We start from the raw sequence: 27,486 nt of genomic DNA, 5'->3' as shown, positions 1-27,486 counted from the left end.
GACACTGATCCCGAAAGACTGTCCCGCTACCCCTACCCGAACCAAGACTCTTTGAACCTTACTCTCTTTGTAACCACCTGCCTTTGCCGATCATAAAGATCCCTTGAATCACAAGATAAAGAAACGCTCTTAAGAAGCTACGGTGTGGTGTCTCTTTGTCGTGTGGTGCTTGTGCAGTGTGTACGATCCTAGGTTCGAGACTCTCCCCCTGAGAAGTCTCCCGCCAGCGCTCGTCTTGGTAACTAGGGAGGTGGATCCCAGGGTGGCCAGGTACTCTTCCTGCCCTCCCCTGAGGTCGCCTTCTAACACAACAATTATTCTACATGTTTATATAAAGCAATACACAAAGATAGGTACATATATATAGTGAAAATAAATGCCTATATACAGAGGGATACAATGTAAATTTCTGTTTGCATATGGTGCTTATTTGGGAAAGAGACAATACTTGAGTCTTTTTCTGAAAATAAGGTGGCTGTCTGTGGATCTTATGTTGGGGGGTAAAGAGTTCCATAGTTTGGCTGCTTGAACAGAGCAGGATGTGCCACCAATGATTTTTTTCTTATATCTTTAAATTTTGAGGTGAGGTGCCCCTTTAGAGCGGTGGTTTCTTTGTAGAATGTGTTTGATGATGATATTCCTGATGAAGAGCGGTTCCATTCCATGTATTGCTTTTTGGGTGTGGATCTTCTGGCAACCGGTAACCAATGTAGGGCTTTCAAGGCAGGTGAGATGTGATCTCGCTGTTTGATATGCAAGAATAGTCTGGGAGCAGAGTTCTGAATCAGTTGTAGTCTTTTCATCCGTGGTAGAGGCTATTGGCGTAATCGAGTTTGGACAGAACAAGGGAGATGGTAGCTCGGATCTTGTGTGAAAATCCCAAATGAGGGAAAATTAGTCGCAGACTTTTTATAGTGACAAAGCTTGATCCTGCTAGTTTGTCCACTTGGGCATTCTGAGGTTTCTTACTTCCTTCGATACTTTAGGCACTGATTGCAGTTCATCAGGCCAGGCGACAAGCGGGTCATAAGGTTTCCAATCGCCACACGTGAGTATATCCGTTTTGTAAGCATTCAATTTGAAAGGACTCCAAGTCATCCACTGATCCACGGCTCTGAGACAACTGAAAATTGGGGATTTTCCAATGTCTTGTGGCATTCCAGTTGAAGGAGTTTTTGTGTGTCATCTGCATGGTTATAGCACGTGAGGTGAAATTGATTGATCAGTACCGGTAATGACTTCATGTAGATGTTGAAAAGCATGGGCAAGATGATAGAGCCTTGAGGGACCCCTGCTTTTGTTGAGTATGGTTTGGACGAGAAAGGTGGGGTATGGCTGACATTGTTCTGGAGCAGTCCCCTCTATGCCAGCTTCATAGAGACTTTGTTTCAGTATCATGGTCAAAAGTGTCAAAGGCAGCTGAGTCCCAGAGGAGTAGCGCAGCAACCCCGTTGCGGTCTACTGTATTCTTCAGGTCATCACAGATGACAAGGAGGGCAGATTCAGTGCCTCTTCCCGGACGGAATCCTGTTTGGAAGTCTGAAATTATTTCATTCTCTTCAATGAATTGTGACATCTCAGTGATTTGGTGGGAAATGTGGGCTGGCTCCAACCCCCCAAATCTCTCCCATACTTGTCTGGCCCCATCATTGGGATGACTGGGTCTTTAGTATTCGAAAACTGAGGTGACAATATGTAGAATATGAACTATTCTTCCAGTAACTTCCCTGCCCAACTACCCCTGTGCCCCTGGGGTGCAGATTTAGAACTGCTAGTGACCTCAACTCAGAGTGAACTATATAAGGACCCATCTCAAAATGTCCCCTACACTGGAAAGCTTGCTACAATTGCACTCTAGTAAATGGGAGGAGACAAGGTTCTTATGGGGCATCCAAAACTGTCGCTGTCCCAATGCACCAGAGCTGGATACCTGGTATACAAATATGGACTGGTATATGACAGAAGTGACAGTGTACCACAACAGTGGCAGGGCTAAAAATACAAAAAGATTTGTAGGCCTTAGATGTATTACTTTGAGCTCACTCTCCTGGGGTTTCTCTCCTTCTCCTGCCTACCCACAATAGTACAGAAACACTCTATATAGCATGGCTCATGAAAGCATGGAAACTGTAAAGATGCAAAATGTAAGTAAGCTACAAGGTCAAAGAGACTATTTCATTATGCATATACTTGTTTGCAAATGAACTGTTTAAAAAAATTGTTACAAAGCAAATTACTCACCCTGCCCTCCCTAAATCACTAAGCACAGAGATCACTGTAAGCACTGCTAAACCACAAGAGAATAGTCAGAAAAAGAATGGTGTATACGTTCTCCACAACCTAATCCCACTAGTTTTCAGGTTTCCTAAACGTAGCTGTATTAATAATAGTAAAAAATATGTACATTTTTGAGAATTACGTTAATCACAATTTTACTGTCTTTGCCTTCAGCAATCTAGAAACTTTTAATACAATGCAGTAATACTAATATTGTTAACATAAATTTACAGCTTAACAAAAATCAAAGATTCTGTTCAGCAGATGAGATGCAACAACTTGCACATACAAAACTCCAACAACATTTTCTCACTGTTAGTACTGGGCTTAGGAGTTACCTGGCAATAACAACTGAAAGGTACTCCCTCAAAAAGTGTACACACTTCCCTGGATTTTTCTGCCAAAGCAAAAGGATTCCTAATGTCTGTTAGAGGCAGACATGGCATAAAACCTATTGTACGCTCTGGTCTACTTTTGAACATTTAACAAAAAGGATCTAAAATATAATGGTTTTGTAATCCAAATTAAATCTGACCTTTTCACTTCCACCTTTCATGCTGCCTATGTTACATTTCTTGACCTCTTCTTTTACTTCCTCCATATAAGCATCTAAGGGATCCAGTTCTTCATCTTCTGCCTCTGTGCCTTCTTTTTCCCCCTCAGCTTGCTCCTCTTCATCATCTGGAGTTTTACAGAAAGAAAAAGAATAGCATTCAAATGTATGATGAATGGAATGTCTGAAAATTAAAACTGGCAATGTGAATACAGAAAAGTGTCAACTTTCTTTTGTAGGAAGCTGTCTCTTCATAAAGTGGACCAAAATGAGGTACTCTGTGTAGAGTCCAGGCAACCCTTACTGGTTTGCAGAGGCAAAAATGATATCAACAAATGCTCTCTTTGAGGTAATGTGGGGGAGCAGTTTAGGCTTATTAGAGGACAGTGCTAATTTGTTGTCATCACAGAGGCAATAAACGAGACCGACACAAGAATAAATCAGAGACCAATTTAGTCGTATTTTTATATAAATTTTGATACCATGAACTTCCTCATCAAATAAGTACTTTTTAAAAACATCTGTTTTTACATGCAAGTAAAATGTTCACTTAAATGTGTCTTTATGCAGTAATGCTTTCCAATGGGAGAAAAAGGCATATGTTGCATACAGTTATTTAGAGTCAGTTTCTGGGGGTCTCCTTAGGGAAATAAGGTTGTAGGGGGCCAATGTCCAAAGTACCATCAACAGTTACTTGTTACCCGCTCTGGGGTCCCAGGGTGCTGGTCGGATTGGTAGCTTTGCACAGTATGCCGGTGGAAAGGAGGGGCCACCTGCAAAAAGGCTGCAGAGGGGGGCTTGGGGACAAGTCCGGGAGCTCCCAAAAAGGGGCTCGGCTCACAAGGGTCCTGGGAGCAAGAGGGCACAGTTGGTTCATTGGTGCTGGGGCGCTCGGGTGCACAGTGGATAAGTCCGCTGAGCTCTGTGGATCCAAGGTCCTCGAGGCTGTGGGTCTCACCGGTTGAGGGTACAAAAATCACCAGCTGCTTTGTGTCACTGGAATCCGGATTGGCCTCTCACGGACTTTGTTTGCTGTAAGGGGTCCGGTACCCCAGGTATTGGTGCTGTGCAGCTCTGGTAGGTCCTGGTGTCCTTACATTCAGTGGGGGGGACATTTCTGACCTTCAGGAGTACAGGTACCTCCTCTAGGGGTGCTGCTGCATTGCGCTAACTGGAGAGTAGCAACACAGTGAAACAGACTCTGCTTCTTCGGTGCCTGCGGACTGCATGGGAGTAGTTCCTCTACTCCAAGGGAGATTGCTGGCAATTTAAAAAGGGCTGACAGTCTACTGGGGCTCTTGGTAGTTGCACAGCTGCAGGACGAGTCACTCGGTCACGATTGTCAAGACTGGTGCAGGCAGGCAAGGTCTGGGCCAAACGTCCACAGCAGTCTTAAGTTCTTGTCTGTTGGCTCTTCTTTATCCTTTTCTTCTGGACGCATCAAATACAAGTTCATGGCATCAGGGGTGCCTCCTAAGTACTCAATGTAGGGGTGTTGAGAGGAGTGACAGCAGTGCTTAATTTGTGCCGGTGCTTAGCACCGGCACATATTTCTCAGGGCCGGGTCTATGACAACTATGGATGCTTGTATTTTTCATTTATATGCACATATGTTAATATGCATGTGGGCTCTCTGATGCTCCAAGAGACGTGCTTGCTGAGCTCCTAAATAGTTAAACAGATCACCTCTGCTCTCAGCTCTATGGAGTGGCTTAGAGAGTTAGCCGCTACACTGTATCTACTCCCAGCTGCCTGATGTTGGAAATAATTCGGCAAATAGTGGCTGCGGCGCCGGCGTGGCGCACGCGGCTTTCTCCACACACTCCGACTCACACGGGGGAGAGGGGCAGTTCTGCGCAGCTCCAAATCCTCCTGACCTCGCTGCTCTCACCGGCGCATCAGCGAAGCAGGATCAGGTCGGTGTTTTGATAATGTAGAATAATTATAAGGCTTTGCATGATTGAATAGTAAAAGCAGCCCATGAGTGCTGTTCATCTGCTTTCTATGCTGCCTGCCCTAATCAATGTATTTGTTTGGTTGGTATCGGCGTACACTTGTTAATAAGGTAACCACACTATGTATTTGACTAAAGATAAGTTATGTCCGCGATGGCACAGGGTTTTATTAAACTATTCTGCTCTCCGTAGATTGATTGGGTGATGCCTTGCATTCCCGTGTGGGGACTTCACTGCTTGCTCGTAATTGGCTGTTTATGTTAGGATACTTTACTATGGGCTTGAGACTGGCTGAGGGAACGTTTGCCAGTTGTTCATTGGCTGCTCTGCTATATTGCTGAGTGCACGTGGTGCACCAGCACATAATTTGCCTGCTGTACGTCTTTCTTTCGGCAGTGGGTCCTGCTCATTCCGCCGTAGTCTGGGCCTGTGTATTAGAAGACCACGATCTTCGAGCGAGGCCACAACATGTGCGGTAAGTTTACATGCTTTGCTGTGATCCTCTGCACCTAGCGCAGCAAGACGGAGCTACGCCTCAGTATCCACCAAAAGCTCGGGGTTAAAACACCTTCCGAAATTGCCCTTGCACAACTATTGCGGGGGGTGGGGGAGGGAGGGGTGTGATCCTGTAGTGTAACAGCATATTGCAATTGTATATGAGGGGGCGTGTTAAATATATCTTGGGCCCTTTTGCAGTTTTCGTAATTACAGTGCTCTTTGCGTATTCTCCCACCCTCATATCAATTTGGAGAAAGTAACACCAAGACTCATTTTACTTTTCTATGGAGAGAGTTAATTTGCGCCGCCTGTGCTTTTAGTGTTCTGTACGTATTTATCTGGCATGCCAATGTTGTAAGTTTTTTAAGTTGTGCCTAAGGGATGATATTTATTGGCAAATAAAATAGGGTTTCTGGTCATGAAGCATGTTGCTGGCGAGTAGGCCGTGCACGTTCACAAATCTCTTGCTTCCCTCGTGGTTCTTCGCATTGCACCCATTGCCTCCCCTGCAATGGCAGATATTGCTTTCCTTCCGTCCTTTCTGCAGAGGAGGGTCTCCCTCTAGGGAACACAGGGTGTCAAATGCATAGAACTAATCGTTCCCACGTATTGGTGACAGTCGGGGAATCCTTTCTCCTAGCTTCAGAGGATTACACTCCTGCGCTGCATTCGTCATTATCCATGTAGCTTGAATAATTTGCATTAACTCCAAGCTTGATTCTTCTTTTAAAAAAACACCTGTTCCTGTGTATTTATAATTCAGAAAAATCCCACAAGAATTCAGATATGGCTGTAGCGCTAGTGCATAAGCAATGGCTGCTTGCAAATAATTAGTAGCCTGTCTCTCCTTGGAGTTCAACAGTCAAGTGTCCCAAGTCGAACAATGTGATCAGTGTCCCCACTTTGTTTTTGCCCACCCCAGCATGATGTGCAGCTGCAGCGTTAGGCACACGAAGCAAACAGTGTGCCGTACAGCAGGCCTCAGAATAATTAAATAAACGTCAGTAAGTAAGTAAAGGTATTGTGATGATCGTAACAATACATGAAGTATTGGAACTTCATAAGATTATATCTCATGATGTAAGGAATCATGGGTCACCGTCACGCATACTAGATGATGAGCCAGGGCGACAGGCAAAGAGATAAATGCAGGTATTAAGTATTGCATAAATAAACTGACGTGAACTGAACATCCTGTGATTCTGGGCAAATCTCTTAATTTCCCTGTGCCTATAAAAAACATAACCTCTCCTGCTTGTAATGTATCTGGTGCTCATGTAGCGCTCCAATACCTTTAGGTCGAGTTTGTGAATATGTAAAAAAAAAACTGCAAACCCAAGGTGGGATGCTTTCCAGCAAAGCAATGCAGCCGCTGAAGCGAGGGATCTCAGTTCATTTTAACTTTGCCTTCACGAGACCTCATTATGTCAAAGAACAATGTCCCACTAGGTATCAATAACAAAGACAATTCAGATTTTTGCATACAGTACGTATTGCAAGAAAGGAACACCAGGGAGTCTCAATACATTTTGTGAAAAGGTTGTTAATCACCAATTGCATTAAACACAGGAAGCACAGTTAAAGGCAGCACTGTACATGAAAAACATCATGAAGCAACCCAAATAGCACTTGGTGGAAATGTGATGACGCAGTGATAGTGACGACGCAAGTGAAAGTGAAAGACAGCGTGGTCGGCGCAAAATAATAAAAACAATCAATTAAAGGCTTTCACATTAAATATATACAAGTGGACAAGTTCAATTTGAGATGGTGATAAGCCTATTGGTAGTGCGCCGTGAAATCGCGCTGTTGTTGTCGACGGCGTTTCGATCCTCTATGATTCGGGATCCTCTTCAGGACAGGGTTGGCGTTGATTTAGGGTGCTGCATGGGAAAATAATTAATATTAGGAGATCGGGCTTGAAACGGAGGCTCAAAGGGGAGCGTAGAAGTGAGCCGAGTGATCTAGCGCTTCACAATTAACATGAAGTCAAAAGAAGGGGGGGGGGGGAAGGAGGGGAAGAGTTGGTATCAATTGGTGTGGCCAGTGATGGATGGCATCCAATTATAGGTGCTTAGGGATGGTGGGACTAGAGTGGAGGCAGGGGGGGGGGGGGCGGGGAGGGAGGGGGGAAAAAAAAAAGGCGGAGGGAACAGGGGTTAAGTTGGACAAACCTGGAAATTAGGTACACTAACTGGATCCAGGGGTCAGTCATTCACCAGGTAGTGGGTCCGAAGCCTCGTATGCATTTGACCAGTGTAGTTTTAGGTAACTGCAGGGCGTCTAAAATTGGAGAAGAATAGCAAAGATCGGTCTCTGGGTTTGAACGAACAGTTAAGGGAAGGTACAATTCGTCCATAATGCCAACAAATCAAGGTGGTCTATGCAGGTTACCTGAATCGCTGGAGGCTGGGAGTTGCGAGTCAAGGGATCTCGCTGGGCGGTAAATAATCCCTCCGTTTAAGTGGAGTGCCTAAAGGAGGATGGAAAGAGCGATTAGGCGCGTTGGTGTGAGGCCCGAGGCGGCGGTGGCACTTAAGCGCGTTGTTTACGGGACAGGGGGTAGTCAATTACCTGCGTTAGTCAGGCAGCGGCTGTAGATTCAATCTAAGCGGTAGCATCCCGCGCAGAGTAGCGGGTTGACTGCAGTTAGGGAATCCAACCAGGAAGTAACCGGTCCGGAGGGGGAGGGGCTACAGGGAGAGGGGGGCGGGAGGGGGTGGGAAACAAAAGTGGTGATGACTCCCATCGGCTGAGTCTGTTCGAGTGAGCAGTGAAACGTGGTGGAAGAATTACATACATCCCGCTGTTGCAGTTACAATTCGATGAATATTTACAAATTACATCAATGTGAAACATTTATAAGGCAAGCGCTCATTGTGCCTGAACGTTCATTGAAAAAGGTCACCGGGACACTGATATTAGGTGGCAAGTAATTGAGCATCTTACCCTTCCAACCAGAGGTGGCAATATAAACGCACTCCTAAATCGTGCTGAATGTAAATGGATCTCACTCACAGACTCCGTAAATAGGGGCCTCAATACCCTTGATGAATGGAGTAGCACGGTCATTACGTGAACCCCCTTGCAATTCCATGAATGTCTCCTTTCCTTTCCCAGTCCCGACCATTACTACGACCCTTGTGGAATTAGAAATACCTGTATAAATTTCCCCAACCTCCTACACTAGAATTCTGTCATATTCTGAACGTTCAGGCACAATGAGCGCTTGCCTTATAAATGTTTACACTGTAATTTGGCTCGTAAAATGTTTTTACTGTATTCCTGCTATTTGAGTTCATATATTCACATTGATGTAATTTGTAAATATTCATCGAATTGTAACTGCAACAGCGGGATGTATGTAATTCTTCCACCACGTTTCACTGCTCACTCGAACAGACTCAGCCGATGGGCGTCATCACCACTCTTGTTTCCCACCCCCTCCCGCCCCCCTCTCCCTGTAGCCCCTCCCCCTCCGGACCGGTTACTTCCTGGTTGGATTCCCTAACTGCAGTCAACCCGCTACCCTGCGCGGGACGCTACCGCTTAGATTGAATCTACAGCCGCTGCCTGACTAACGCAGGTAATTGACTACCCCCTGTCCCGTAAACAACGCGCTTAAGTGCCACCGCCGCCTCGGGCCTCACACCAACGCGCCTAATCGCTCTTTCCATCCTCCTTTAGGCACTCCACTTAAACGGAGGGATTATTTACCGCCCAGCGAGATCCCTTGGCTCGCAACTCCCAGCCTCCAGCGATTCAGGTAACCTGCATAGACCACCTTGATTTGTTGGCATTATGGACGAATTGTACCTTCCCTTAACTGTTCGTTCAAACCCAGAGACCGATCTTTGCTATTCTTCTCCAATTTTTAGACGCCCTGCAGTTACCTAAAACTACACTGGTCAAATGCATACGAGGCTTCGGACCCACTACCTGGTGAATGACTGACCCCTGGATCCAGTTAGTGTACCTAATTTCCAGGTTTGTCCAACTTAACCCCTGTTCCCTCCGCCTTTTTTTTTTCCCCCCCTCCCTCCCCGCCCCCCCCCCCCCCTGCCTCCACTCTAGTCCCACCATCCCTAAGCACCTATAATTGGATGCCATCCATCACTGGCCACACCAATTGATACCAACTCTTCCCCTCCTTCCCCCCCCCCCCCTTCTTTTGACTTCATGTTAATTGTGAAGCGCTAGATCACTCGGCTCACTTCTACGCTCCCCTTTGAGCCTCCGTTTCAAGCCCGATCTCCTAATATTAATTATTTTCCCATGCAGCACCCTAAATCAACGCCAACGCTGTCCTGAAGAGGATCCCGAATCATAGAGGATCGAAACGCCGTCGACAACAACAGCGCGATTTCACGGCGCACTACCAATAGGCTTATCACCATCTCAAATTGAACTTGTCCACTTGTATATATTTAATGTGAAAGCCTTTAATTGATTGTTTTTATTATTTTGCGCCGACCACGCTGTCTTTCACTTTCACTTGCGTCGTCACTATCACTGCGTCATCACATTTCCACCAAGTGCTATTTGGGTTGCTTCATGATGTTTTTCATGTACAGTGCTGCCTTTAACTGTGCTTCCCGTGTTTAATGCAATTGGTGATTAACAACCTTTTCACAAAATGTATTGACTGCCTGGTGTTCCTTTCTTGCAATACGTACTGTATGCAAAAATCTGAATTGTCTTTGTTATTGATACCTAGTGGGACATTGTTCTTTGACATAATTTACGCACCCAGTCCCATTTTGGTCTATGGGTTATACTCCTGTCTCCTTCACTCTTCACGAGACCTCAGCATAGTTTTGAGAGCATTTATCCAATAATGTGTTATGTGGTGGTTTATAGATATCGCCACCACATGCAACTCGTGGCCTGCTTCAGAGTGCAAGAATCTAAAAAAGAAAGCTATAAACTTATACAAGCAGGTACCAAAACATGAATAACACTGATCGTCACTATTAGACCATGTTAGCATATGTAGTTTCCAAAATGTAATGCTGTTACAAGTGTTATCTAACTGCCCCTAGTATGTGTCACAGGGTTTGAGCATGTACAGAGGGGCTGAGCACCTGGATTGTCTGCCTTTCCAGCCCTGAAAGCAACTCACTCAGCCCTCCCTCCCTCACAGTTCACTTCGCCTCAGTCAAAGCAGGAGTTCCTCTATCCACGTTTGTTCTAGGGTGCCTATCAAAACCACTTAAGATTAACTCTATTATTAAAGCAGTGGCGCCCTCGCATCACTATCCCACCTTCAGTTCTGTGGGGAACACAACCTACCACCTACCTAGGGTTGCAGGATAGAATATTTCACACTATTACATCTGGCTTTCACCAGTGCCAGTTGAGGAACTGGGTCAAGCGATAGAGTAAGTGGGTGGAGCCAGGGGAGAAAGTGGGTGGAGCCATATGCAGTGGGTGGGGCCTCCTAAAAAAATTTGAGCACCTGCACTTAATATTTTACAAATTAAGCACTGAGTGACAGGTATGCCAATGGGCTACTTATCCTTAAGGTGACTGGAAAGTGCGCATAACCCTAACCCGGTGAGTCCATTTCTACCAAAAACCAAGACGGTGGAATTCTAAGTTTTGTGTTCCTCTGGCCCATTTGGCACCAGGACAGGTGGGAAAATTAGCTAGTCAGGAGGCATGTTCACTTTCAGGTTAATTCCAACCCAAGGTGGGCTACTTGATGTGAACACAAAAGTTAGAATTCCACCGTCTCCGTTTTTGGCAGCACAATTTTGTCAAGAAGGGCTATCTGATGTTCTAATTTGTAACCACAGCCTTCAATTCTATGTCAGGACTGGAGTCTCAGATTAGGCTGTCCTTTCTCCACTTTATTTTTGCCATCAGGATCACATAAACAGAACAAACTACATTTCCCGTGAGTCCTCGGGAAATGTAAGAACGTTTTATAAACAATGTCCAATCAGAATGCAGGAGCTCCAATGACTTCCCCCAAGGACGCTCTATCCTCCTCTCATCTCTGCTCCAGCAGTCTGAGAAAAGGGTTTTCTCTCCGTTCGGTTTTTTAATGCTGTTTGCTTCATGTGTTTGCAGTTACTAATACCTTATTTTGTCATGTTTAATGATGCTTTGTGTGCCGTTTACCAAGTGCTGCCATTAATCTTAATTTTTCCTTTAAGTGCGACCGCGAAAATGTTCTAGTCCACCTTCGCGGCCGCTCCCCTCCAGTCTCAGGCTCCGTCCACGGGGCAGTCTTCTGACCGCTAGGGGAACCGCGGTCAGTAATTACACGATTAGCACGATTCTACCCACCCGGGCGGCTGTTGCATCTGTCTTCCGCTTCACAGAGAGCTTTGACACACGCACAGGCACCATACCTTCTACACAGGGGCGGACTGATACGCTCTATTAATAGAGTTTCGAGACAGTTTGCGGAGCCCCCCGCATGGAGCACAACACCAACACAGCTCTAAGATCTTTCTGCAGTGATAAGGGACCGGCACAGGCAGGGAAATACCCTTACAGTAGTAGGGAAAAAAGGTCCTGGGGGCCTAAACCCTGCATTAGATACACGGTGGGCGGACTATAGAGTACTAACATCTGACTAACTATTGGGTGACACCCCCTATCTTATTTCCCCTCAGGCAGTAGCTTCAGTAGGCTATACTGCGGTAATGGAAGAATTTGATGATTATTATGAGGAGGAGGAAGAAGAGATAGCCTACCTCCCCATTGATGATCATTTTTGTCAGGTGATGGACAGGTCCATCCTTAAGGCAGTTACCCAGGTGGTGGCTCCATTGGAGAGGATCATCCAGCTCCAGGTGCAGTGCCCAAAACCCCTATGGCAGAGGGAAGATCATCCTGGGGTCCCAGATCCCCTACTTACAGGACAGCCTTACACCTCTGCCTCAGAGCCTAAGCATGCGGAGGAGCCAGGGGTGGACGTCGACGTATTTGCACACCTGAAAAAAATCTGTTATGGACTCACAGAGCCTATCCATCCCACTCACACATTGGAAGGGCTGGGGGGCCCTCCGTGTGAGAAAGTGCCATCTTTCTTGCATGGTATGCCCCCACTTTTTGCTGAAGTACTTTGACTGAGTGTGCCCTGGTTTCCTGCCAATCAGGTACCCTGGGCCTGTGTTCCTTCCCTAAAACTGCACTGAAGTCTAAACCCAATTGGTATCTCTGGCCACAGGTCAGCCCCTGGTAAAATGGTACAGTAGGTACCCTGGGCACTGTGACCAGAGAAGGCCCCTAAGGGCTGCAGCACATATTGTGCCATTCTTAGAGGCCCTGGACCCAGACACACACACACTGCCTTTGCAGGCTGAGTGTCTTGGTGCATAACTAAACAGAGCCGACATGGCACACATCCCTGTGTGCCATGCCCACAAACGCACTGCCCTGGCATACCTCAGTCACCCCTCTAGCTAGGTGCACTATGCCAGTGGTGTGGGCACAGGTGCATGAGCCCTGTGCCCCTACAGTACCCTGGGCCATTCCTGGGCACTGTGAGTGAAGTGATGCCATTAAAAGTATATGGTGCTGGGAGGTTGTCATTTCGACCTTCACAGCACCATAATGGCTACACTTAATACTGAGAAGTTTGGTATCAAACTTCGTAGCACATTAAACCTGCACTGAAGCCAGTGTGGGATTTAATGTACAATGCACGACAAAGGGACAAAGGGCAACTTAGAATTGCCCCCTGAAACCAACCCACATCCCGTGTCTGGACCGAGGGGCTGCCTAGGCTGCCACTCTGCAGACATGTTGCTGGACACCTGGGTAGCGAGCCCTCCGCTTTCTAGGGCCTGCAACAATGCACGTCCTGGGACGAGGTGCTAGGTCTCCTCCCCCAGGATGGGCAGGGGAAGCTTCAAAGGCATGCAGCCTTTGTGAGCTTCTCCAGGTCACTTGCTGTACTCAGCAACTGGCCCCAACCGGTTCTGACCCCCACTCTGGCGGGAAGTCAGACGGGAAAAACAAAGGAAGAAAAGGGGGTGTGCCAACCTCTGCCAACCCCACCCCTCAGGTGGGGGAGGCGAGGTTAAGCACAACCCCGAGATCTCGCCATTTTGAGACTAGGGAGCCCTACCCAATTAGAGCCAAGATCCTGCCCCCTCCCACTGGAGAGTGGCAGGATAGGGGGTGTACTCACCCCAGGACAGGGACCACAAGGACACCCCCCCGGCGACTGTGACCCGGAATCCAGCACCCAAGGACCCTCCTCGACGCTCCTGACGACGCCTGCAGCCTCACAACAAGGGACCTCTCAACCGCGACCAGCTGAGGGTAAGATTTCCCAACACCAAAAGACACCCCTGCACCCGGCGCCCCACGAACCCTTGTGCCCAACTCCTGGGTGTCTACCTACCCTCCAACATCCCAACTTACCTCTCGAAGTGGTGGTCACACCTGAAGAATCTCCGTCCCCAAGCCTGCAGCCTTTGTTCAACTTCCAGCTTTCCCATTGAATTACATTGGGCGCCCGAAGGCCCAAAAGCACCCTGCTCCCAGCCGCCAGAGTGCCACACGAAGTGCAGCATCTGTCCTATCCTACTTCACCACTTGCCCTGTGTAAGTGACCAGAGGCTTAGCTCCCACAGCCGCGTGGCCTGCCTGCTAGCAGCCACCAACCAAAGGCCCCCTATCCTCCGTAGGATAACATTGGGCCTACTCACTCTGCACCCGGCTGCCCCTGTGCCGCTGAGGGTGTAACGACTGTACTTGCCTGACCCTGGGAGAACCCCGAGTCTACCCCCAGAACCTTAACTCTGCCAGCCGAGTACTTACCCAAAGACTGATAACTTTATTTTCTCCATAGGGTAACATTGGCTGGGTTTCACTCAGAATTTCTTCTAAGTGTCGAGTTTAGCAACTTTGAAATATTCCTTCAAAATCGTCCGAACAACAAAAACGAAATTACTCACCTGCTAGCAGGAGAGACCTTAGTGCTGGATCTTTGTACCCAGCACTGGCCTTCAAATGTAAATATAACTGACTTACCGTTAACTTGATTTTCCTCCATAGGATTGCGTTGCTTGGTTTGTATCAAAATTTCTTTTAAGTGTCGATTTTCAAAACATACAAATATTCCTTAAAAATCACCTGTGTAACAAAAACGATTTCTTTCAACTGTTAACAGGAAATTCACCAGGGCTGAATCCAGGATCCAGCCCGGAGTAAGAAAACCATTTGTAAAGTGATGTTATTGCATTTACTTACAACTTCCCATTGAACTCAATGTTATTTTGGGTCTAACTTGTGTTGCATATTGCAACAACTGTAACTATTGCATTTAAAAGTCTATTGCTATTTGAAAGTATTCAATTGCAACATCTCATTCTGAGAAAGTATTTATGATACCTACTTGTAGTTCTAAAATAAACAAATAAATAAACTATATATTTTACATATAAAACAATTGGCCTAGAGTTCAGTTCTTGAGTGTGTGAGACCATTTGCTGACCGAGTATGAACAACAAATGCTTTACACTGTCCTCTGAAACTGCCTTACTGCTCGACCAAGCTACCACTTTAGAGAGTAAGGTTATATCTACCTTTAGCCTCTGCCATACCTCTGGGGACTGTGGACTCTGTGCACAATCTACCTTACTTTGGTCCAGTATATACAGAGCCATTTTCTAGCACTCCGGGGATCCCACCGCCTCCTCCGCGGGGGATCAGGACAACTCGCCCCAGACATCGGATGGGGATTCGGGCAAAACTTTGTGCCCGGCGGCGACAGGTCCGGGGACAGAGCCCCAAGAGTTGCGCAACATGTTGAACCCCCATGATTTGCTGCAACCCAGGTCAGTGGAATGGACCTCGGCCCCTAAGGTGGCGTCCTATATTGCAGCGAGACTCAGGAAGCCCTTGGATAAGGAGGTGAGGAGTTGTCTCCGCGGTGAGTGCCCTAGACCAGCGCTGGAGGGCAAAGTGTCTCTCACACCTTAAATAGACACCAAGATGGCCACTTTAACAAAATTTGTGCGGGATCCCAAAAAAGGGATAGATTGCTTTTGGCGATCTTGCCAAGGTAAGTTGCTCGATGTGCCAGGCCCGCTAGCTAAAATCCTCAACTTGGCGGAGGATGCAAAATCTTCCGGGTCCCTCATCTCTCCCGAGGCGCTCTCCAGTTTGGCCCAAAGGGCAATTATCATCCTGGAAAAAATTTATTATAATTGCCCCCAAGCTGGGTGAGCTAACCACTTTGGAGGCTGGCCATATAGCGGAGGGCAACCTATTCGGGGACCCCTTTGTCAAAGAGTTGGGGAAGTTTGTCAATACTTTCAACTCTTTAGACAAGGCTCAAACCCCCATTAAGGGGATCTTTATTCCCCGTGTTTTTGGCGGCGGCGGTCGTGGCCCCCAACCGAGGCACAGAGTCCCGCAGAACACAGTGGCAGGACCCAGCCAAGTTCAGGAATTTCTATCCCACGCGCAGGTCTCCCTGATGGAGAGGGGGTAAATGAAGAGAAAACGGCTCGTTCAGTGCCCAGCAAAGTAAGGGTTCAGAACTCGGGGATGTAATAATTGGGGACAGACTGCAACTCTTCTTTCACAATTGGACCACCCTGATGCCTGGGTCCTTCAGACGGTCCAGAGTTTTCAGATAGAGCTTTACAATTGCCCCATTCAGAATACTCCCCCCAACCTGCTGGCCTTTTCCCTGGAGCAGATGGCTTTAATAGACAGGGAGGTCTACGACCTCTATGCAAAGATGTGGTGCACTCGACCCTCCATCCCAGGGGTTTCCTCAGCAACGTGTTCTTGGTGGAAAGACAGGATGGGGGTCGTCGTCCAGTGATGAACCTCAGAGTTCAACAGGTGGCTAATCTATCACCACTTCAAAATGGAAGGGATTCATCATCTCCTCCGGGACCTTTTGCAGTCAGGATTGGATGGTCCACTTGGACTTCAAGGATGCCTACCTGACGATCCCGATGTTCCCCCTCTTCGGTGTTTCCTTCTGTTTCAGTGGAGTTCGCAGATATTCGAATTTGTCACTCCCTTTCGGTCTATCCTCCACATGGTGCTTCACCAAGGTCATGAGGCCGGTGGTCCAGAACCTTTGGGATCAATCTAATAATCTATTAAGAAGACATCCTTCTGATGAATCAGTGCCCTCGACGATTGATCCCTCATCTCCAAGTAACAATTGGCCTTTTAGAATGATTACGTTTCATGATCAACGAGGCAAAGTCCATGCTTGTTCCTTCTCAGAAGGTCCAATTTCTAGGTTTCATATTGGACTCGGTAGAGGCCACCTTAAGCCTCCCCTCTCGCAAGCTGTCCAAGATCAAGCACAAACTCAGGCGAACAGTTGCCAAGACCTCAGTTTCCCTTCGCCATCTAGCCAGGGTGGTGGGCCTCCTCTCTTCCTCAATTCAGGTCATTTTCCCAGGCCCTCTGCACTACAGGGAGTTGCAGAAACTCAAGAGCTCACACCTACACAGAGGGTTAACATACTCTCAGTTTGTTCCTCTCTCGGAGGAGGCAAAGATCGAATTACGATGATGGATCGGGCGTACCATTTATGGTTCCCAACCAGACTTGGCGATAGAGTCGGATGCCAGCGGTTCAGGCTGAGGGGCCTGATGCAGGGACATTTTCACAGGCGGAAGACGGTCCTCAGAAGAACAGCAACTTCACATAAATTGCCTGGAACTGATGGTGGGGTCCTTTGCAGTGAAATTCTGGACCAAAGACAGGATGCAGTGCTGTGTACTTCTCAAGACGGACAATATGGCAGCGGTCTGTTATGTCAACCACCTGGGGGGGACGAGGTCGAAAGTAGTCGGATCTGGCCTGGGATCTCTGGGATTTCTGTCTAAACTAGATTTCCCCATCAGCGGAACACCTCCCAGGTTCCTCCAATCAGATAGCGGATTGGCATTCTCGCCATTGGAAGTTACTCCCAGAGGTGTTCCCGGGGTTTCAGGCCTGTTGGAGCCCCTTCATGATCGATCTCTTTGCCTCTTGTCTGGATGACTAGTTAGAGAGGTATTGCAGTTGGCACCCGGATCCAGGAGCAGCTGCAGTGAATGCATTTCTCCAGGATTAGAGCTCAGAGAGGGGCTACGCTTTTCCCCTTTTGCAATGATTATGCAGCTGTCTGCCCAAGTTCTAATACAACAGGCGGACCTGGTGGTGATAACCCCTGTTTGGAGATCTCAACGTTGGTTTCCAGTCCTGATGGAACTTTCTTGGGATTTTTCAATCAATCTACCCCTTTTTCAGGATCTCCAAGGGAATCCTCATCACCTGCTTCTTTCGGGGGCTCTGTCTCTTATGGCATGGCGGATTTCAGGGAACGCTGGAAGGTGCCAGGACTTTCTGCAGAAGCTGCCAACCTTCTTGCCAAGTCGTGGGCTGATAGCACTAATAACAGATATCACTCCGCCTGGACAAGATGGGGGAGTTGGTGTAATGGACATCAAGTGGAACCAGTGGGGGCCGCAATTGTCCATGTTCTGAATTTCTTGCCCTTGTTGGCTTCAGAGGGGCTGGCTTATAGGTCAATTAACACTTTTAGATCAGCCATCCCGGCGGGGCATGTCCCAATGGATGGTCACCCAGTAGGGGACCATCCGCTGGTGTCCAAGCTCTTGTGAGGTATTAGACTCTCCTCTCCTACGGAGCCTAGATACTCAACCCTTTGGGATGTGAATAAGGTTCTCAATCTCTTTCGCTCATGGCCTTCAAACAAGTATCTGTCCAGGAAGCAGAGATCTGCAAAGTTGGCAACCCTGCTTTGTTTGATCTCTTGTTGAAGGTTCTCGGACATATGAGCACTGGAACCGACAGGTAGGGTGTATACCCGGGAGGTGGTCACTTTCCATATATCAAGAAGGACGAAGTGTAATTCATGATTGGTGTCTTATCCTGCTTTTCCAGCCGTTCCCAAGTTGTGTGTGGTTTGAATGCTCAAGGCCTATGAAGCTTTGACCGAGGAGCTCGCCCACATGGGGTTCAGCAGTTATTCATTGCTCTTACTAAACTGCACAGGGTGGTCCCCTCCCCAACTATAGCCAGATGGGTCTGGTGGACTATGCAAGAGGAAGACATAGTTACTTCCCATTTTGGAGCCCACTCCACAAGAGGAGCAATGGCTTCCAAGGTGTTCTGCCTGGGAACGCGGCTAGAGGACAGCCTGAATGCTGTGGACTGGTCCTCAGAGTCTACCTTTAAATGGTTCTATTTTAAACAGGTGCCGGGCCTGGCACCCGTGGTGGTGGACAAGCTTTAAACTAGCCTAATCCGAACCTCCGGTCCAGGCATAGAATGAAAAATGTCCTTGCAATCGCAAAAGGAAAGTTTCAATTCTATTAAGGACTCTGAGGAGAGGGTTAGCCCACCCTGGTATGACGTCCCTCCCGATGAGTCTTCGTACTGAAGTAAGTAATGTTTTCTTTTCATACACTGTTCACTATCACCCAATGCTGGCCGTCGTTCATGTTTTCTTGGGTTATGTGATGTTTGGAGATTCTTCTGAGAGTGACTGTGTTTACATTTCTCATCGTTGATTTGTCAGGGTCAGACTCGGATAAACAGGAGTGAAAAGGATGATCGGTTGTGTTCGCACGAAGAAAGAGGAGGATAGAGCGTCCCCAGGGGAAGTCATGAGAGGTCCCGCATTCTGATTGGACATGGTTTATAAAAAAATGTTATTGCATTTCCAGAGGACTCATGGGAAATATAGTTTGTTCTGTTTATGTGATCCTGATGGCTCATCGTGAAAATAAAGTGGAGAAAGTACAGCCTAATCCCTGCCTCCGAGTCCTTAATAGAATTGAAACTTTCCTTTACTATTGCTAGGAAATTTTTCATTACCCTATTAAGAGAATCCCTAGGCGATTTGGATCTGGCAGAGTTGTTACGGCCAGAGCCAAAAAATAGTACCAAGGGAAGCAAAGTAGTAATTTAGTCTCAAATCAGTTCTTAATTCATCTCTAGATACTGAATATTTTTAAATCACATAAACTTTAGGTCTTGGACCGTACATAGAAAGGCCAAATGAGGCATTTGTTGATACTCCTTTCAAATATCCATTGCTAGACTGCTCTCTGGACAAAGCCTTTGTGTAATGACACTCTTCACAGCAGCATCTGGAGCACCAACAACAGAGGCACAAAGAGGTGTGAGGTTTCAGCACTACTCTGTCATCAGCCAAACTGAAAAGGCATTCAAGAAAGACAAAAGGCTTGGCCTCACCTAAATGGTCCCCTTCACCTTGCACAAAAAATTCCACAGTTACTCCCCTCACCAATATATCAGAAGGTAGTGTTAAAGGAAGTCTGATCAGCAGAACCTTGCCTACAAGGCATTCATTTAATTTTTAAAGGAAGACTCCTCACCTCATTGTCTGGATCAACAGTCACAGGAATGCTAGCTGTTTGTATGTCATGTTTAGACCTCCAAGCAAATCTGCCGAAAGCTGGAGATGATCTGGCTCCGTGAACGAACACTGGACAGCCACGCAGCCCACAAGAACGCCACCCGCAGACACCATCACCTCATCAGATCCGCCAAAAGGGCCTCCTTCAAAGACCGCCTAGACAACAATGCACACAACAGCAAAGAGCTCTTCAACATCGTGAAGGAACTCTCCAACCCCAGCTCCAACACCAATGACATTCCACCCTCGCAAGACCTACGTGACTCGCTGGCCACCTTCTTCCACCGCAAGATCGCAGACATCCACAACAGCTTCAACACCAGGAACGCCCGACAACCACTGAAACCTCTGCCCCCACAACCACCATCCGCACCAACTACCTGCACTCCTGGACCAACATCAACGACGACGACACCATCAAGATCATGAACACCATCCGCTCCGGATCTCCGTCAGACCCATGCCCACACCACATCTTCAACAAAGCCAGCACATCCATCGCACCCCATCTCCGGAAAGTCATCAACACCTCCTTCGAGACAGCAACCTTCCCGGAGAGCTGGAAGCATGCCCAGATCAACGCCTTACTCAAGAAACCCAAGGCGGACCCCAAGGACCTCAAGAACTTTCGGCCCATCTCCCTGCTCCTGTTCCTGGCAAAGGTAATTGATAAGACCGTCAATTAACAACTGACCCACTACCTCGAGGAGTACAACATCCTGGACCCTTCCCAGTCCGGGTTCCGCAGCAACCACAGCACCAAGACAGCCCTCATCGCCACCACCGATGACATCAAGCCCCTGCTGGACAATGGAGAAACAGCGGCCCTCATCCTCCTGGACCTGTCAGTCACCTTCGACACGGTCTGCCACCACACACTACGAACACGCCTCCACAACGCCAGGATCCAAGAGAAGGCCCTGGACTGGACCACCTCCTTCCTCTCCGGCAGAGCACAGAGCGTCCGCCTTCCCCCCCTTCCGCTCCGATGCCACCGAGATCATCTGCAGCGTACCCCAGGGCTCATCCCTCAGCCCAACTCTGTTTAACATCTACATGGCACTGCTCGCCCACGTTGCCTGTCGGCATGACCTCAACATCATCTCCTACGCCGAGGACACCCAGCTGATCCTCTCCCTCACCAAGGACCCCCACAAAGCCAAAATCAATCTTCACGAAGGAATGAAGGCCATCGCTGAATGGATGAGGAACAGTCGACTGAAGCTGAACTCGGAGGTCCTCATCCTCGGATCCACTCCCTTCGGCCTGGGACAACTCCTGGTGGCCAAACGCACTGGGAACCGCTCCAACACCCACCAACCATGCACGCACCATGGGGTCATCCCCGACTCCACCCTCTCCATGACTAAACAGGTCAACGCCGTCTCCTCCTGCTTCAACTCCCTCCGCAGGATCTACAAGTGGATCCCCATTGAAACGAGAAGAACAGTCACCCAGTTACTCGTCAGCAGCAGGTTGGACTACGGAAACGCCCTCTACGCAGGAGCCTCAGCCAAACTCCTGAGACGGCTCCAACGCATCCAGAACGCCTCTGCACTCCTGATCCTCTACATCCCTCGCCGCAGCCACACCACACCCCACCTGAGAGACGTGCACTGGCTCCCGGTCAACAAGAGGATAACCTTCAAGTTCCTCACACACGCACACAAGGCACTCCACAACACCGGACCAACGTACCTCAACAGACGACTCAGCTTCTACACCCCCACCCACCAGCTCCGCTCCGCTGCCCTCGCCACTGTCCCCCGCTTAAAGAGAGCGACCTCCGGCGTCAGATCGTTCTCCCACCTCGCCGCCAAGACCTGGAACACCCTCCCCATCCACCTACGGCAGACTCAAGACCTGCTGACCTTCAGAAAACTCCTCAAGACCTGGCTTTTCGAGCAGTAGCAGCATTCCCTAACCCAGCGTCTTGAGACCCTCACAGGTGAGTAGTGCGCTTTACAAATGATATGATTGATTAATTGATTGAGAACACCTGGGTTGAATATCTTTACAGATAAGTGGAAGGAGGATAATTCAGCTACATTTATTTGCAAGATAACGGAGTCTGACTATGCCATCCATTTTCTTTTTATTTGCCACCAACACTGGGATATCTGCCACATGTGCTTGTAGCCAATTAGATCAGCAAAATGGCTGAGAACGTGTGGCAATTTACCTGGGTAGAGAGAGAGAGAGGACTGGACGCCGCCGAGGATCTGAGTAGCAACCGCCGAGAACGCGAGAGAGCCACAGCAGCAATTCTGCCGCAAAATTCCGGAGAATCAGCTAACTGAATGGTCTCTCCCTCTTGCTTACCCTTGCGGGCCCGCTGTTAGGACCGGGACTGGGACTGGTCTGGTACACCGCTGGTGTTCGAGAACGCCGAGAGAGCAGCCGCCATTCAGCCGCAAATTCCGGGAGCCAGCAAACGGATCGGTCTCTCCTTTTGCTCCCTCTCGCAACTTTGCGGGTCTGCTGTTAGCAAGTGGCTGCGGGGGGTTGAGCGAAAAACGGGAAAAAAAAGCGACCGTGCTCCTGAAGGACCTGGCAACTGGCGACCTTTGGTTAAAAGGCAGTTTGGAGGTGGTCCACATTGCGGACTGCGGACAATCCGTGGACGTATGATTGCTGCGGCTGCGGACTGCGGGCTCCATCCGGCTCTATCGGTGAGTGGCTTGAAGTAGGGCAAGCATAAATCAAATACTGCCCGTGTTTCTGCATTAGGAGGACGCATTAAGCCCTAGCCCTAAGACTCAAAGCCCTTGGCACTGTCAACACTGTCAACTCGGCTCCCCCATCCTCCATGAGTGGGCGGAGGGGGGCTGACCGAGGACCGCAACTCATCTGACCCTGCAGGTCTGGAGTTGGAGCTGTGTCTCACTGAACATTAGAACCCTCAACTTTAGAATACCGCAATCTTTCTTCAGCACTGTTTGCATATCTGCACAAACCCACGTTGTACACCCTGCAGCACACAAGGACACAGCATACAGCATTTCTTGGAAGCAGTGATAGGCCAGAGGCCCTCTGTTCGAGGCTCCCGTCAACGATTTATGCAACTGGGCAACAAGGCGACAGGGAGCCTGTAGAGGCAGAGGCAGAGGCTGGGTAAAACCGCGACAACAGCAGAAGACCGCAGGCCGTGGGAAACAGGCAGCCAGGAGGTAGGGGACAACTGTGCCCTGAGGATACACTACGTCTGTGAGCAGTACCGCACAAAGGGGGGAAAAAGCCAGTCCCCTCTGGGACGAAAGTCGACTTATGGCAAGCAAGCAAGCAATCTCGACCCCTGCTGGATACTACTGAAAAGACCGGTCTGCGCACTGCCTACCTATCATTCCACCTCAGTTACATATCTTCTTCCCGGTAAAAGCAAAGATGAGATCAGGGAAGCAGAGGACTACAGCCCCACAAAAGAAACTGAACCGGAGAGACAGATTACAGACACCTACCATGGTCACTGACCAGATACTGAGCCTATCGCCAAGCATTTCCGGAGGACCTGCAGCCAACACGCCTCCGGCGCAACCTAAGGAAGCAGGCCTGGTGGCTCTATACCAATCCCATAAACAACCAAAAATAACTACAAAATTTGCCTTGTTAAAAGACGCAGGGTCAGTAGTTTTTTTTCTAGCAACACGAAAATTAAGTGTCTACCCATTCCCCTGAGTTCCACAGTGATCGTTTGCTTAGGTAGCAACAACGTGTTGGGAAAAAGCATAAGCAACAATGCGACAGCCACTAGCCAATCTGACGATCTCACGCTTCCACTGGAGGAAGAAGTCGCCAATATGTCTACGTTGAGCAAATTAGGGTACCTCACTGCTATATCCTTAGGATGCTCTACAACAAAGATCACCTCCAAACAATCAATGCCCAGGAGCGTTTCCGCTGCAAATTCCGCGGGCTCAACAAACCCTACACTTAACACCACTGACTGCCCATTTGAAAACAACAATGAGCCAATGAGCGTTCTAGCAGATATCTTCACTGTCAACCCTGACGCGAGTACGACCAAAAGATGTTACCACGCAGAGAATCTAACAACTCACAATATGTCCATAAAAGAAAATGCATTCAATTTGACTGCAGAGGGAGAAAGACTCCACACACCTGCCTGCACAACCGTACCACAAGCTGGGGGGGTGGAACATAGTGAAGCTCAAAGTGCGCAACATAATATTACTGGGCCTGCAGCCATGCAACATACAGAGAAAGATCACGTTGTGGAGAGGGACCTCCCCTTTCTCGAATCCAAAGAGTGGGGAAAAAATGCTGTCTTTATATGGCAAAGATGCCCCTGGCCATCTCTTATCACCACCACCCCCAAATGAGGAGAAGGAGGATTTTAAACAAGAGAAGGCATGGGCCACAGCTCTGGATATCCTACAAAGGTCAGCGGATGCAATGACCTATCAAGCAAACAAAATGGACATTCAGTCTTCTAAACACGTTAGCTGTGTACGTAGTTAAAATAGATGACAAAATTACAAACTTGAATAATCTGATCAGACGGGCACAAGAGGCCGCTTGACACCAACAACAAGGATGCGATTGTTCACCAATAATTGAGAAACTGAGCACGTTCCCAGTAATGATGGAGCAACTGCTGGTAGACATAAAAGATTTCACAAACTCCAAGCTTTTCTCCTCAAGCAACAGCAAGGAGGACACACGTCAAGAGTCCAAGGAAATGGAGGCAGCACATCCAGGGCCATGCAGGGATGGAATCAAAGCCCTGCCCTTACCCCTGGATATATCAGAAACAGGCAGTTCAATCAGTGTCCAACAAAAGTCCCCACTCGCGGACAAAGCTATCTCACCACCCCAAGCGGATCAGGTTACAATGAATCAGACCAGCAAGGGGAAAAGACAAAGGAAGGGGGCGTGGCTTGGCAGGCATGGAGGACGCTGCTTAGACGAGCTCCGCCCTGCCCATAATTATCCGGCGGCATATCCTGTTTACCTCCCCCCCCACCCCCGGTCCTGTTGCCCCCTGAAATTGCGGGCGAGATTGGCGGAGCGGGCGGGGAGTATTCCGGTGGCACTCTTGGAGCCCTAGGACTCCCAGACATCGAGCTGCAGCAGGCGACTCCTGGCGGCTTAGGGGAGTGGGGCGCAGCCGGGGCCTCGAGTTTGGCGCCCCCGGGATCGGAGCGCCACGGGCAGCATTATCCTCTGCGGAGGGACCAGGAGGTGAGGAGGGGTCCAGATTCCTCTGGTGGACGGCGGGGAGCCGGTGGACGCCTTGTACTGACAGCGGACACTGGCAGAGCACCTGGGCCTCAAGCTGAGATGGGGCAACAGTGTTAATAGAGGCGAGAGGCCTGGTCGCCCAGGAGAAGCCGGGACCTCAATTTTGGAGACGCAGGTGGGGACGGCCAGGAGGAAGGCGCCCCTGCCTGGTGCTCGTGAGGCGGTCGGCCTCAATTGAAGATACTGCGCTTGTCTGCACTCTGGAGCGAGGGTGCGCTGGAAGCTGCTGGCCCTGGGAGGATGCACTGGGCGATGTGGGGCCCCTAGCTCACGAACACCCGGCGGCCACAGGTGGGCTGCTCCGAGGAGGCCCGGGGGAGCTGCCAGCGTGGACACGGTAGTAGCTGAACTGGAGTAGGCCCCCGGGCAGTGGTAGTGCTGGAGGATTGTGGAGGTGTGCCGACGGACCGCTGGAGAGGCCTGGGACTGAGTGCGGAGGGTCAACTGCAGAGACATTCCCGTTCCATTGATCAGCCAAGGTGACTGCGGGAGGCTGGGCGGCTTCTGGGAGTGGTATCCGCAGCCTGACGCGGAGGCAGTGAGGATGCCGCGTTCCTAGAGGGGGCCCGCTAGACACCTGAGGAGACGCGCTTCACTGCAGTTCCAAGGGAAGGTGTAAGGAGGTGAGCGGCAAAGTAACACAGAGCGGACGTCTGAGGAGGTGGCATTTGGGTCCTGGCCTGGCCCTCGGGGGACTGACTAGTGCATCGCAGCCTCGGTGAGGTGGGACCTCCCGAACTCCCTCCTTTCGGTGGTATTGGAGATTCAGTTGGGCGCTCATTAAGGTGCGGCGTTGGAGGAAGCCAGGGAGCGTGGTTGTCTGCCGGCGGATTGGAGGCATGCGGAGGTAGTAATATTTCACAAACCAGGAAGGCCCCCGGACCAACACGCGTCCTACAGACCGATCTCCCTCCTCAATGTGGAGGCCAAGGTATTGGCCAAGGCACTTGCGAATCGCCTCCTTCCACACATAGCCGACCTTGTTCATCCGGATCAGGCCGGATTCATGCCACAAAGGGCAACGAGACACAACATTCGACGTGCTCACATTGTAGTGGCAGCAGTTAGGGGCACTGGGGAACGGGCAGCGCTTCTTTTAGCCGATATTGACAGGGCTTTTGATTCCCTCAGCTGGGTTTACCTCTTTGCCTTATTGTCGCGACTGAATCTAGGCCCCCGCTTCCTTTCCTACCTTAAGTTGTTATATAAGGACCTGACGGCGTCCGTGAGGGTAGCCGGAGCTCTGTCCGCCAGATTCTCCATTGGACGGGGCACAAGGCAGGGGTGCCCCCTCTCGCATATTTATTTGCCCTTGCGATGGAGCCGTTGGCCGCCTGGGTGCGCATGGATGCGCAGCTGCGGGGCTTTGAATAAGAGGGTGGACCGTCGGACAGGATAGCGCTCTACGCTGACTATGTCCTCTTCTTCCTTACTAATCCTAACAGATCGGGCCCGCGGGTATTGGACATCATGAGGATTTTTGGAGAGGTGTCAGGGCTGTATATGAACCCACATAAATCGAACCTTTGGACCCTGGGGGGCTGCGCTCGGGCCGGGCCATGGGCGTCCTCGCTACAGGTGGCGGTTGGGGGCCTCAAGTATTTAGGAGTATTTATAACTGAGGTTCCTACTGTTTCATGGGAGCGGAATATAGCGCCGGTGTGGGACAGCATAAGGGCCGTTATGATGATATGGTCGCATATGCCCCTCACAATTTATGACCGTTGAAAACCACCCCTACCCGATTCTGCCTCAGTGGTTCGCGCAGGTTAACTCGTCCTTAGGACAATTTCTGTGGACAGGTGGCGCCGTACGGGTAGCATTGCGCACCTGTTTCCTGTCAACATATTGCTGTGGACAGGCAACATCGGACATACTGTCATATTACCAAGCGTCCCATTTACTGGTTCTGAATGAATGGTGGTATGGGGCCAGAGACGATCCGGCGTATGCAGTGGAGCGGCATCTGATGGGGTCCAATACCCTCCACACAATCCTGTACTCTGCGCCGCTGAGGAGGGTGCTGCCGCCGGCCACTCAGGTGGTCTTTCGCATTTGGAGGCAGGCCCTCCGTCGAATGGGCTGGTGGGGCACGCTGACTAGGGAAACCCCTCTGTGGCATAACAGTAGGCTGCCGGCGCTGGGGACTCTTGGTGGATTCCGCGGCTGGGACACCATCGGTATTTCGTCTTTAGGGGATGTCATGGTGGGTACGACCCTCAAGACCTTTCAGGAACTCAGTCGGGAATATGGGATGCCTAATTCCCAATTCCTTAAGTACTTTCAATTCCGACACGCCATCACACCGAGTTTGGCAGGACTCAACGCCTTGCCCGAATTCAGCCCGTTGGAGGCAAAGGTCTTCATGGGGGATCTGGAGGAAAAGAAAATATCCAGTATATATCAAACTCTGGTGACGCATTGCTCGACCTCCCTGCACAAACTGCGAGAAGTCTGGGAGAATGATGTGGGGGCGATGGATGAGGTTGATTGGCGGGAGGCACTAGAGGCCCCTAGAGGGGCTGCAATTGTGACGAGTCTGCGGCTTA

At 49.4% G+C, this 27,486-nt stretch overlaps 1 protein-coding gene across 1 annotated transcript in view; it reads right to left on the bottom strand.

The window, feature by feature from the left end:
* DDX46 (DEAD-box helicase 46) overlaps positions 1-27,486 on the bottom strand; it is a 970,300-nt gene that overhangs the window by 726,717 nt on the left and 216,097 nt on the right. The window contains exon 6 of the mRNA XM_086931496.1: positions 2,813-2,958. Coding sequence (XP_086787622.1) covers positions 2,813-2,958 — 146 coding nt within the window. The remainder of the gene's footprint in view (positions 1-2,812; positions 2,959-27,486) is intronic.

Source organism: Lissotriton vulgaris, chromosome 7 (assembly GCF_964263255.1).
Source record: "Lissotriton vulgaris chromosome 7, aLisVul1.2, whole genome shotgun sequence".
NCBI lineage: Eukaryota > Metazoa > Chordata > Amphibia > Caudata > Salamandridae > Lissotriton > Lissotriton vulgaris.
The sequence above is the reverse complement of the archived record's forward strand: the minus strand, read 5'-3'. Positions and strand labels throughout refer to the sequence as shown.